The sequence below is a fragment of the Lottia gigantea genome, assembly GCF_000327385.1.
Source record: "Lottia gigantea unplaced genomic scaffold LOTGIsca_19, whole genome shotgun sequence".
Classification (NCBI taxonomy): domain Eukaryota; kingdom Metazoa; phylum Mollusca; class Gastropoda; family Lottiidae; genus Lottia; species Lottia gigantea.
The window spans coordinates 2034947-2048282 of record NW_008708358.1 but is presented as its reverse complement, the minus strand read 5'-3'; the positions used below and the strand labels follow the sequence as shown (position 1 = coordinate 2048282).

Genomic DNA, 13336 nt, shown 5'->3' with positions numbered 1-13336 from the left:
GAAGTTACACTAAGGTATTTAAACTCTGCGAAAGTGGCGATATCTACACAATCTTAAAACAAAATACATGGACGTATGTTATATTAGCATTTAATATACACTGAAAAAACTATGGAAGGGTTTTTGGGTCAAAATAAGATGCTCTGTTAAATTGTCTAATACTTATTATGATACCGTCAACTTTGTCATATTGCTTTAGTAGATTGTGATAAAACAAATGTGTTTTGTCATTTCCTCACTAATTACACGTTTACATATCATTTTGGTATTATCATTTCAAACATAACATTTTCTACATATCATTTTGGTATTATCATTTTAAACATATCATTTTCAACATTTCTCGTCGCAATGTGCAAATGAGGTCAAGAAAAAAAGGTTTTCACACACGCTAATACCTCCCAAGGAAAGATAACTAGGAATAACCGCTCATAGTCATACATTTTCAGCAAAGAAAAAACAAACAACAGTAAAGCTCTGCTCTATGGAAGGGTTTTTTGGTCTAAATGTATGACGATGAGCGGAAATTTTCATGGTCATCATATATTGAATTTTTTAGGAGACATTGAGGATTGGCCAGGCTTACATTCGACATATTGGAAAGCTTTCAACGATATTTCTGGAAAAAGTTGTAGAAGGTTGAATTTCGTGTTTTAACATGGGAAGAGACGGTAAATGAATTAGTGGAGTTAGTCCACAGTGAATGAAAAACTATTTTCACCAGTTACCTCCCTTGAACCTTTGAAATTGGTCAGTCTAGTCTCTGTGTTTTCATTTTTGCCTTTCTGTTTGTTGTGCATGTTGAGCAGCATTGACGATTGAGTCGCCAGGCAGGATATTCTTACTCTAGACACCTGATACAACTTTTCATTATAAAATACTCATTTATGATTGATATACTTCCTCATGTGAAGTCTTAGTTTCTCCGATAGCCTCAGACAGTCTCCGACTGCTCCGACACTCCGACAAGTCATTTTGAATTGGAAAACACGTTTCATGCTGAAAAAGGACAAGATTATTTAAATTAGAAAAAAAAAGATAAAACGTAAAACTCTGCCTCATTTCGTTTACGTCTTGGCAGTGTTTTTACACAATTCTTTTACTAATTGGACTAATAAAGAAAGGCAACTTAAAATAGCGTCATTGTTGAATATCCAATAATCAACAGACAAAGCCTACTGAAATATGCATATCCATATATCAAAAGCTACGGTGGCTCACATACGACATTTTCCACTTTTTAGTTTGATAATTATTATCACCTAGGTGAAAATTAGGTGATAATTCCTGTAATTTTGAATTAAAAAAATTTTTTTCGCCGTTCTTTACAAGATTCATTGAATTATCGTTGAAACTATGTTTTTATTTAAAAATTACACGAATTATCACCTAGGTGAAAATTAATGCTTTTAATTCAAAATTAAAAGTGAAATATGTCGTAAAAATAGCCACCATAAAAAACGTATAGTTATATAATAGATATTTGTCTACAATCTGGAAGAGCTTATCTTTAGTATCTGAATCGGTAAAGTGGAAGGGTCAGTGGTGACTCAGTGAGTTACTAAATTTAGACGCTTGCCGGTTGATTTAAAGGTTCAATCTCAGCATAAATCTTCATATGCCTAATCACGTGCAGAAAAGAAGGACGTAAAACCCCATTTCATTACAGTTTCTCCGCTTACATTTGAGTATTGTCAAATAATATTAAACTGTATATTAAACACCATTATAATGAGCACAAAGAACAGGTTTTGAAAAAGGTATTAATATATAAACAATATAAAGGATATGAATGGTCACAAACAACCAATCACACCTGTATAACAGTTGTATCAAGAGATGGGTAGAGATTAAATAAATTACATTTAAATAAAAAAAAATTAAAAAAAAAATTGAAATGTGTATCAGCATCGTTATCATCGGAAGAGGAATGTCGTTCAGATATCCGAGACATGTCTTTATACCAGCTTATCATTATCATCCTCGTCATCATCACCATCATCAAGAGAAGCATGTCTTTTTACCAGCTTATCATCATCATCATCATTATCATCACCATCATCAAGAGAGGCTTGTCTTTTTACCAACTTATTATTATCATCATCATCGCCATCATCACCATCATCAAGAGAGGCATGTCTTTTTACCAGCTTATCATTATCAGCAGAATCATCATCATCACCATCATCAAGAAAGGCATGTCTTTTTACCAACTTATCATCATCATTATCATCACCATCATCACCATCATCAAGAGAGGCATGTCTTTTTACCAGCTTATCATCATCATCATCATTATCATCATCATCATCACCATCATCAAGAGAGGCATGTCTTTTTACCAACTTATCATCATCATCATCATTATCATCACCATCATCACCATCATCAAGAGAGGCATGTCTTTTTACCAGCTTATCATCATCATCATCATTATCATCATCATCATCACCATCATCAAGAAAGGCATGTCTTTTTACCAACTTATCATCATCATCATCATTATCATCATCATCATCACCATCATCAAGAGAGGCATGTCTTTTTACCAGCTTATCATCATCATCATCATTATCATCACCATCATCAAGAGAGGCATGCCTCTTTACCAACTCTTTATTAACTTTAACTTCACCAGTCAACTCATGTCGATTAAGAGGACCTGAAAACCATTCATATGTCTTCAATATCAAACCAAAGTCTTACAGTTACACTAAGGCCTATTCCTACACCCCCCCCCCCCCCCTCACCTCCTCTAAAATATGGATTGATCTCCCTGAAAGAATTTCTGGAACTCTAGAAATTATTGCAACTAAACACCGATCGTGTCCAAACCATACCCCCATTCGCCATACTTTCTATGTCAAAACCCATATAAAACCCGTATTCGATACGATACTAGCATCATATACACCAGGATATAACTTTTTTTTATACCTACCTGCTTGCACCAAGTCACACAAAAGGAGACAAGTCATGGTTGCCATGACAACCAGTATCGAAATATTCTTCATTTTAAACTTTATTAGTTGCTACAAAGAAATTAGTAGAATTGTTTAGACAATCAAATTCAATTTGCGGGTTGTTCGCTGCCTGGATATCAAGGAAAAAACAAGTCAGGGCAATCACCATTGCAATCATTACTTCAGAACAAACGTTGATTTAATATCAACTGGCTATTTAAGTCTCAAATTTACTTGAAGTGAGAAAGAGGAATAATGCAGTATTTGTCCAGCAAAAAAAATAAAATTGGCTCCTTAATAATTACTCTTCCTAGAACATACGGATCTCCGCGCTTGACCACGTTTTCCAAAATCTTTTATTTCTATGTAAGAACGACACGTAGTTACGTATATTTCTGTAGGTGTAGTGAAAAAGCGGATTCAAAAATTTTATGTTAATACGTCATTAAACAAGTAAGATACACACTATATAATGCTACATATTTTTGTGCTTAATGGCTACTTCAAAAGCACATTTCAGAGTTAGATGGATGGAAAAACACAGCCCATTTTTCTGAACGCGAAATAACATTCTGTTCTCAATCAATCTAAATATAATGCGATTACAATAGTTGTATTTATGTTATGTTTCGCCTCCGTTATAATCTAACAAGTTTTCGAACACAGTTCCGTTCTAATGACGTTGTTTTTCACCGACAAGAGCATCTCAAGTAGGATCTATTTCTTGATTTCAATGGAGAATTGTATATCTTGGTAAACTATACCCACAGTTGATGTAGAATTTGATGTTTTATTAGCACTTACCTCTCGAGAATTCAGATTTAATATGAAAACTGAACAACAAATTCTGTATTTATACATAAATATAAGATTGAGATAAGAATTAAAAAGTTCAACCCCCAAAAATAGCAGCGCGTCAGATTTGTTTTTCATCAACGATTCACTGTCCATTCAGAGTTCAATTCCCTAGGCGTTTACGATAACAATTGTAATCGGAGTGGGGATCTAGTATAGGATAAACAAATATTTCTTTTATTTTGCCTTGAATTTTAATGCCAAATGAAATGAAATGAATGGAGTTTTACGTCCATCTTTTCTGCACCATGTGGGCTAATGAAGACGGTTTGATTCCAAAGATCATCACTACTAGGTAGGCCAATAAGTGAGAGAGTGGGGCACTGCCCATACTACCAGTATTGATGAAAAAATCGAAAAAAAGCGACCCTTAAACAACCATCTAACGTTTTTGTGGAAAACATTGTCGAACTTATAACCCTTAGGTATCTATACAATAAAACTAGGGGTATACGTGTGGATGTGAATATCATATTGAACTATAAACCATAGATTACAATCGCCAAAAAAAGGTTAAATCAAAACGATGGTTCCGCTGAATGAACAGAGTTTAATATTAATATTTTCTAAATGTCTTTTATCTTATGGCAATGAACAAGTTGTTAGAATTGTCGAAACTTCATGATTAACAAATGGACATATGAAAATCTTCTTTGTGGTAGGTACACACACTCTCTTTCTCTCTGTCTCTTAAAGGCACAATCCAAATATTTCGTTTTAGTAAAAATTGTTGTAGATAAATTGATGTTTACAGCAAAAGTGTACTTTTATTTGACTGGCACAGGACATCCCGAAACAACAAAAACAGGTTTAATGGATCTAGATTTGAGATTTGTATCAGACCAGCTAAGCAAATATTGGACATATTGAGGATAGAGGTTGTCAGTAGCGGTGTTGCCTATTGGTGCTCTCAAGGACATCACACCTATACTCACAATGCTTAAAATGCAAAATTCGAAACCTATACACAATGCTCGGGTTACAGTAGCTAAGCCACTGTTGCCCATATCGAGTGGGTGTAAGTAGCGGTGTGTTGTTGTTATAGGTAACAGAATGATTCTAATTGACTGGTTTACAGTAGCTCAGACAAAGTAGCAGGCAAATAGATTTGATTTAAAAGAACAGAATGGTAATGGTTGAATGAATGAGCTGTCCAGTGATGTCTCTATTGTGTAGGAGACTAGGCTGACCCAACCACCAGTTTAAAATTTATCATTGGGTTCTTATATGCCTGATTCTGTTGGCATCCATGTAGGCTTGCTCCGTCCTGACACAAATTCTCCTCATTATGTCGTCCTCTTTTAATGTAGACTTGATAACTGATAGTGCTCGTCTTCATTAGCCCAATTAAATGGAGGGACGCGGGTGCAAATACGCCCATTGATCAGCTCATTAAAAAGCGAAATACGCAGCCCATCTGAGCTGATCTGGGCCCATGGGATTTAAAACTCCGATTCATCGTTTAATACAATATTAATAACAATAACAAGACAACAATAACAAAATATAACAATGAAATAAATACACTATGGATAACCCAGAATAATATTCAAAAATAAAAAAGTAAGCCTAGACTAGGGATATTGATATTTTAAGGCCTCAACTGACTGTCGTCAAATTTTCTCTCATTAGACACTTCTGCATTCTTCATTACAACTGCCCTAATCAGGATAAGTGAGATTAGAATCTGAGAACAATTCTTGCCCTTTCATTCAAGTCGTTAAAGAAAACATTCCGCTAAGACCTTGCCTTCGTGAACACCGCTTCAACGTTTTTTTTTTTTTAATGTTGGTGTGGGGGATTTTTACATTTATCCGTTGCACGTCTGTTTTAAGTAAAACAAAACTTTGGTATAGACATTTCATGCCAAGGAATATGAAGAATCTAAAACCTAAGAATACAATACTAATTGGACGGATTGTGATAAAGACTAAAGATTCAATGTTGTTGTTTTTTTCGTTGTCACTATGTAAGTAGATGTATTGACAAGGAACGAAACAAATGTAACACAAACAAATATATAGAATATGTACAAATTTGTGTCTTCTAATACTGTCCAGTGGCGGCTTTAGAACAACGGATGGCTGGGGGATTATTTGGAATCCCGTCTCAGGGGTAACAATTTTGAAAATAAAGAGGTTCTATCCTTAATTATATGCAACCCCCCCCCCCCCCCTTTGTGGCTGTATTATTACATTATTACAATAAATTATGCATATGCCCCCTGCCTCCCCAACCCCAACTCAGCCGCTAATCTTGTCTTTCTTGATAAATGACAGACGACTGTCTAGCACTGGTCTGAATGTAATTATGATTGAGGAGGGAAGAGCATAGAAGGGAGATATGGAGGAAAGGTAAAACCCGGAGGCATTCTTTCAAATCCCATATATGGAAAACCATTGTAGCTCAAATAAGGTGGAATAAAAGGATCGTGTGGACGATTCGGAGATTCTGAAAATATAATAAAAAATTCTACTTTAAAGAAAAATGAAGATTAACAAAGTTACCTAACGGAATGCCTACAATAGCAATTTTAAACGTCTGACAGAAGCCCAAAATATAATCTACTGTCAACCGCTTGAACTATTTTTTGGAACGGAGGACATTATGAAAGAGACATGAAATGATGTTTGGCATTCAATACCTTTCATACATCTGTTATAATTCCCGAGACTCCTTCTCCTCACTAATCTAGGTCGTGTGGTCAATTTGCCAGGTATCCGATTAAGGCTATACTCGTTTCCAGTGACAATTGTTGATGTCATTTTCAAACTGTGATATGGTCGCGATAATCGCACAATGCTATAATAAGATTACAATTTCGTTATCTGTTTTTCTGAGTTTTCATCTGCACTGTAATCTAACGAGCTTTCGACCACAGCCCTTTTCTCATGATGATTATTTCGTCCAATCAAATCTGTAGATACAGTAGCAATAAATATTTACCTGACAGCACGCTAGTAAAAGATAAGATAGATGGAGGTGATTTCTGGACATAGTTTAACTTTTTCGACTTATCCAAATGTTCATATCGTTTTCTTTTATTCTGTACATCTCCTCCTTCGTTAAGTTTCATTTTCACTTCTGGAAAAAAAAAATTACTGTAAGTTGTATGTTATTTAAACAAAAACTCAAGTTCAAATGATCTGAACCTCAAAACGGAACCAGAAATCCAAGTAATACTTTGACAATACACGGTATCAGCAAATCAAATTGATGACTGTATTCATATAAGGAAGTATATCCCCACCCATATATTGTTCGTAGCTCAACAACTCCGACCCCTTGAAGTCAGTCTGGCCCCTATTTGTACCAGTCATTTGATCGTTGCCTAGGTGTCTGCCTATCAAGATATTAATACTCACTTGAAATTTCTGTTAGATTCTTTCCAGCATGTCTTGATCTTGACCTAAAAAAATACAACAATCCTTCAATAATTCTTAAATTTGAATATTGGTTATCGATTAAAGATATACGCCCTTTCTGATTGGGTTGACAAAAATCTTTGATTCCTTCGCGGTACCTTCCTACTCCATACCCAATAATCCACTGCATACACATTTCGTAAAAGAAATGCATAATACGTAACAAGCCTAATACAAGCATTAGATGTTATGACAGACACTTACGGTTGGCCAATTCGATGATCTCTAAAAGCCTTAGCAAATGGATTATTATGTATCTTCAGTTGTATGATAGTCTCGTTCTGATAGGCTGTAACAGCAAAGAATGCTGTCTCTTCTAGTGGTATCACTATTTCATTCTGCAGGCCCTTTCCGTCACTTCCGGCCGGTTGTATGATCACCTTTATCATATATTTATGCATGGACTGTAATACAATCTGGAAAAATATGAGATAGTAACCATTAGGTAATACATTTCTGTAATAGTGAATTCTGATGCTACAGGCTAGCTGCAATGTTATCGACCACTAACGTAGCAGCTCCTGGATCATTCTGGAAATAGCAAACCGTTATTTCCTTCGCGATAGTAAGAAACTATTTGCTCCCTCCAAGATATGGAATGTACATCCCAGCAAATGAAAAGAAATGCTCTCTGTTGACGACCAAGCACCATGTAGAGTTCTGTCTCATTCCGCTGAACAAGTTACCGTTTCTGTTGGCTTTGCAAGAGATGTAACTCAATGAACTTAAATATCAATTGGACTTTCATCCACTTTCGTTTTAAATAAGGAAATGATAAATGTCAGATATAAAGTCTTTGAATGGTATTTAGCAATTGTGAGTACGATATATAGGCACAGCTTTATGGAACGTCAGATATAGTTGCTAACGTCCATGTAATTATGTGTCGAATCTTACCATTCCGTCATTAGAATCTTTGTGATTGGTGATCTTTATTTTAGCAAATGACAGTTTTCCCATCCAAAATGAACCAATATTGGGTGAATCGTGATGAAGCACTGGTGGATTGGGTAGCATTGGATCCGCCATTCCCACTGGGGTCCACTTATTGTTGATGAACTTGTATCGTTTGCCATCTGCTGGGCATACTTCCAGTAGAATGTTATAAAGTCGTGTTGGGTTTAAACCTTGTAGGGATAGGTCTAAATGTGGAAACATGCGCCTGAAAGAAGACAAGAAAACAATAAGTTCAAGGTTATTCTGCTATCCAATCCATGTCCACAACAACAATTTAGGTTTATATAAGGATATTTCATTGCTATTCTTAAATGAAAATATAAACAATTGGTGAAGGCTATTGAAGTAAAATAGAGTTTTACGGCCTTCATTTGAACACCGTATATTTATTACGAAGACGGTCAACGTCGCACAGTGTGTAATAGAGAGTGGCAAACTCCTGGTCACCGTAATTGCTTTTTACACCCTTGGATTAACAAAGAAAAATTGCTGAAATATCTGAATATTCGAAACTATACACCTGTCATCACATCTGTATAGCTGTCAATTGCTTATCATGTAATCATAAGCTACCCTCATTTTTTCTACTGGTAACAACAGATCTCTTATATTACATTTACGACATTTGAGGCATCTCAAAATTTATTACATCATCATTGTTCTGCAAATTTATAAAAATTTTCAGGAATATAAAACAGATATATCATATATATATTTTTAAATATGTTAAAACCACTTTTGGGTTTTCTTCAGAGTCAATGAAGGGGAGCCTACTCGTGTTTATAAAATTTGAATTTGTTGATATAACCTTTGTAAGTCTAGATTTCTTTTTTTTTTCGATTTAAAGGAGCACCTGCACTATCCGTTCGACCAAACATACCTTACTTTCAGAAACAGGATTTTTTTAGCTTACATAATCAGTAATAGTGTTAATTGGTCATCGTCGAAATTTGAGCCTCATAACTATTCACGTTTGAAAGTTAAAAATTCGACTCGAATCTTAGTGAGACTGTCATATATAGAAAACACATATATAGGAATAAACAGTGAAATTTCCAGTTTGAGGTTTATTTGAAGGGATTGTACTATTTTCGTGCGTTTTAGTACTTCTGACTATTAAAGCATATTCCAGACTCAAATCAAACCCTTTAAAATTCATTTTTTATTTTTATATATTCAGTAAATCATAACAAACTCTCACTTAATTAATGAATTTAGGTGTGCTGGTTTTGTCGACGTCTTGGCGTTGCAGTTTGAAAGGTGTGCCCGATTTCTTGAAGGTTAGGGTCAAAAATATTTTGAAAAGTGTTAAGTAGGAAAGAGATAAGTTTATGAAAAACAACCAGCTATAAAGGGAAAGTGTAAATGAATTTTTGTCACCTCTTCAAGTTTTTAACACCTTTTACAAACTTTCTTTTGACATTGGCAATGAAAACGCAGATATAAAAACGAACTTGAGAAGACAAAGTTTTTATTATCCAATCAGATTACTGTATTTCTTAAAATCTGGATTTATCTGGTTCAGATTTGGATTAATCTGGTTCAGATTTCGAAACCGAGGCCCTGAGGTCAAAGGCAATATCCATTTTATTTTCAATAGATATCTACGAGGAAAACGAGATCCAACTGTATTATATATTATGTTTACATCCTGTGGAGATAGGCACTGGTCATTTTTCAGATTTAAAATCCATGAGTATTGCAAAGTATAAATTATATATTATATTCGCGTCACAAAAGCATAAATTATATATTCGCGTCACAAAAGCATAAATTATGTATTCGCGTCACAAAAGCATAACTTATATATTCGCGTCACAAAAGTATGATCGCAAAAGCATAAATTATATATTTGCGTCACAAAAACATAAATTATATATTAGCGTCACAAAAACATAAATTATGTATTCGCGTCACACAAGCATAAATTATGTATTCGCGTCACAAAAGTATGATCAGAAAAGCATAAACTATATATTTGCGTCACAAAAACATAAATTATGCATTCGCGTCACAAAAGCATAAATTATATATTCGCGTCACAAAAGCTTAAATTATATATTCGCGTCACAAAAACATAAATTATGTATTCGCGTCACACAAGCATAAATTATGTATTCCCGTCACAAAAGTATGATCACAAAAGCATAAACTATATATTTGCGTCACAAAAACATAAATTATGCATTCGCGTCACAAAAGCATAAATTATATATTCGCGTCACAAAAACATAAATTATGTATTCGCGTCACAAAAGCATAAATTATATATTCGCGTCACAAAAGCATAAACTATATATTTGCGTCACAAAAGCATAAATTATATATTCGCGTCACAAAAGCATAAATTATATTTTAGATTCTCGGAGTCGAGGCACGAAGGGTCGGGCCCCCAACGGATGATAGAGGGCCCGAAATGAACTTTGAGCATTTCGAAGGCTTAATTTTCACTTTGAAATCAGACCTTTCACAGAGTGAGTGAGCTAGGGTTAAATGAAATATTCTTACCTTCCATTTCTGTTGATAATCATCTCGGTGCCATGCTTTCTAAATGTGTTCCAAAGATTCGAGTCGTGGAGGGTGACTGTTATACCGTCGACCTTCTTGCTAATAGTGGGCTCTAAATCTGGGGAGGGCGATGGGTGGTTAGGTGGTGAAGGTGATGCTTGTTCTTCCTTCATTGAAGCCTCTATCTTCCCCGCTTTTTCAGCTGATTGATATACACAGGGCATATGACCGAGTCCCATTTTACTCTTGTTAACTAATGGGGTTGTTCGTAATTCTGGAGCCGAGTTTGTGAAACCTCTGTTTAGTGAAACTTCTACTTTCTTTGAAGAACTGGACAGATCTAATGCTGAGTTGTACATGAATGGTCGTGCATCTGTTTGCTCTGGGGATCGACCCATCTTGGAATCGTAGGTGAACTGCTCAAAATTGTAGATTGATTCGTGGAAATTTTCCTGCGATTGCTGGATCCATTTTAATGTACCATATCTTTGAAATGGACTCTCGGTTACTTCGTACCCCTGTGATGACATTTTCATGGGAGAGTACTGATAATTTCTAAATATAGATTTATCGTCTGGTACTCTGTCGTCATGAATTACTTCCGGTGGTGATGTGTCCAATCCGTCATCAGACTGTCCTGACCAATCTGTACGACTCTTCACTCGTGTCGGAAGTCGCATTGAGCTGCAGTGTCGAATATATTGCTGGGATGGACATCTTTCATTGTCGAGGGGGCTTGAGCTGCGACTCGAATCTGAGTCTGAAAAGTCGTCGAAATTTGATTTGTTGCTATTCGCTCTCTTTCTAGATGGTACACTTAGATCTAAAACCTGGAATTGAAATGGAATTATAATTAAATGAATTTGTAATGACATGAAATGAATTTGTAATGAAATGAACTTGAACTTCAAATGAATTCGAATATGAAATGAACTTCAAGTGAACTTGAATATGAAATGAACTTGAACTTCAAATGAATTCGAATATGACATGAACTTGAATATGAACTTGAATTTGAACTTCAAATGAATTCGAATATGACATGAACTTGAATATGAAATGAACTTGAACTTCAAATGAATTCGAATATGACATGAACTTGAAATGAACTTGAATTTGAAATGAATTTAGAATGAAATTAAATGGATTATAAATTAAATGAGTTTGAACTTGAAATAAAATAATTTTATGAAATGAGAATTACATTTTAAAAAAATGTCAGTTATATAAGAATGGTAAAATTTAGCAGTTTGTCAAATTCTGTTTATAAGGAAATGTATTTTGGTTCAATACCCTGTAGAAAACTTGTGTTCATTAAACCGAATTTGAATATAAATTTTCTTGTTTAATCAAAAGCCGACAATCCTTAACTCGAGATTTAAAGATTTAAAGTGTGCTTGGTTTTGTGAGTTATTGATGACTCGAATTAGACTTTCTTCCTAGTGACCGCACACACTTTAAACCAAATAAGTAACGGTAAGGCGAAATGAATCGGACAGTTTTTTTGAAAAATCAATATCCAAATGAAGTTCTTAAAGCAAAGATCATTTCACGATAAAATCAAAAACCAAAATGGTAAAAGGGTAAAGTCACTAATCCTGTTCTAAGAATGTAGCTAGCCTACAAACTTTCTTTTAAATTAAATCTTTATCTCAAAACTTACCTGTGATTCCATTGTGTAGTCTTAGTTCAATTAATATGTCGATAACCAATCCTTACGTTACTAAAGAAAATAATTCTTTCAATAATTGTCGAGTTACTAATATTTCAAGTATGTCTTGCGATCTCATTATTAGAAATGCGGACAATATCTGCCGGCTATGTTATAAGATGAAACTTTTCGTTCACACTTCAGAAAGGTGTGAACATCATAACAATGATCTGAGCCCAGTTCACTAAAGGGTTATTAACACTACAGACTAATGAGATAATATGTGAACGAGTCGGTGACACATTTGGGAATAAGTCAACCCTGGATTGGTCCTTATTGAAGATAATCCGGTTTAAATATTAGACAATGAAGTGTAATCATTTTCCTTGATTATGACACAAATGTGAAAAAATATATTATATTAAAGATATAGATATTGAAAATCTCATAGATAAAATTTTGGTAATATGCTAGCAATTGACATACAGAAAAACCTACCACATACCCAAAAATCTGCACAAATTTGCACCAAATAAAGACACATCACCATTAATCAATATTTATTAACATTTTCAGAGTTAAATAATAATAATAATGTGTATACACAAAAATGTGCTCATAGCGCGAACAAAAAAGGTATAAAGACTTACAAGAGTCGAATAAAACAGTTTTCACTTTGTTCTAAAAACCAAACCCCTTATCAATAAATGAATGAAGTTTTACGTCCTAATTGTGGGAACCTACTGGGCTAAAGAAGACGGTCGACGTCATGCAGTGAACAATGAGGTAAAGATGTCTAGTATAACGGCACTGTCGAGAGTTCTTTAACGTGCACAACCTATGGCACATGGGACTTATTGTCACATTCGAAGGACTGGACTCTTACAATGGTAATATGTAATAGTTTGAGAAGTGTTGAAAAGGCGATAAATCATATGAGATTATTCTAATTATATATAAACTCTGAGTAATCGTGG

The 13336-nt window shown here is 34.6% G+C and overlaps 1 protein-coding gene across 1 annotated transcript; it reads right to left on the bottom strand.

Moving 5' to 3' along the window:
• Positions 1–7464: 7464 nt before the first annotated feature.
• On the bottom strand, positions 7465–10764 carry LOTGIDRAFT_76774 (hypothetical protein; the record flags this gene model as incomplete). Its single annotated transcript, XM_009052624.1, has 3 exons — positions 7465–7659; positions 8141–8405; positions 10709–10764. Coding segments are annotated over 3 exons (516 nt in total), but the record flags the coding sequence as incomplete, so codon positions are not given.
• Positions 10765–13336: the final 2572 nt, after the last annotated feature.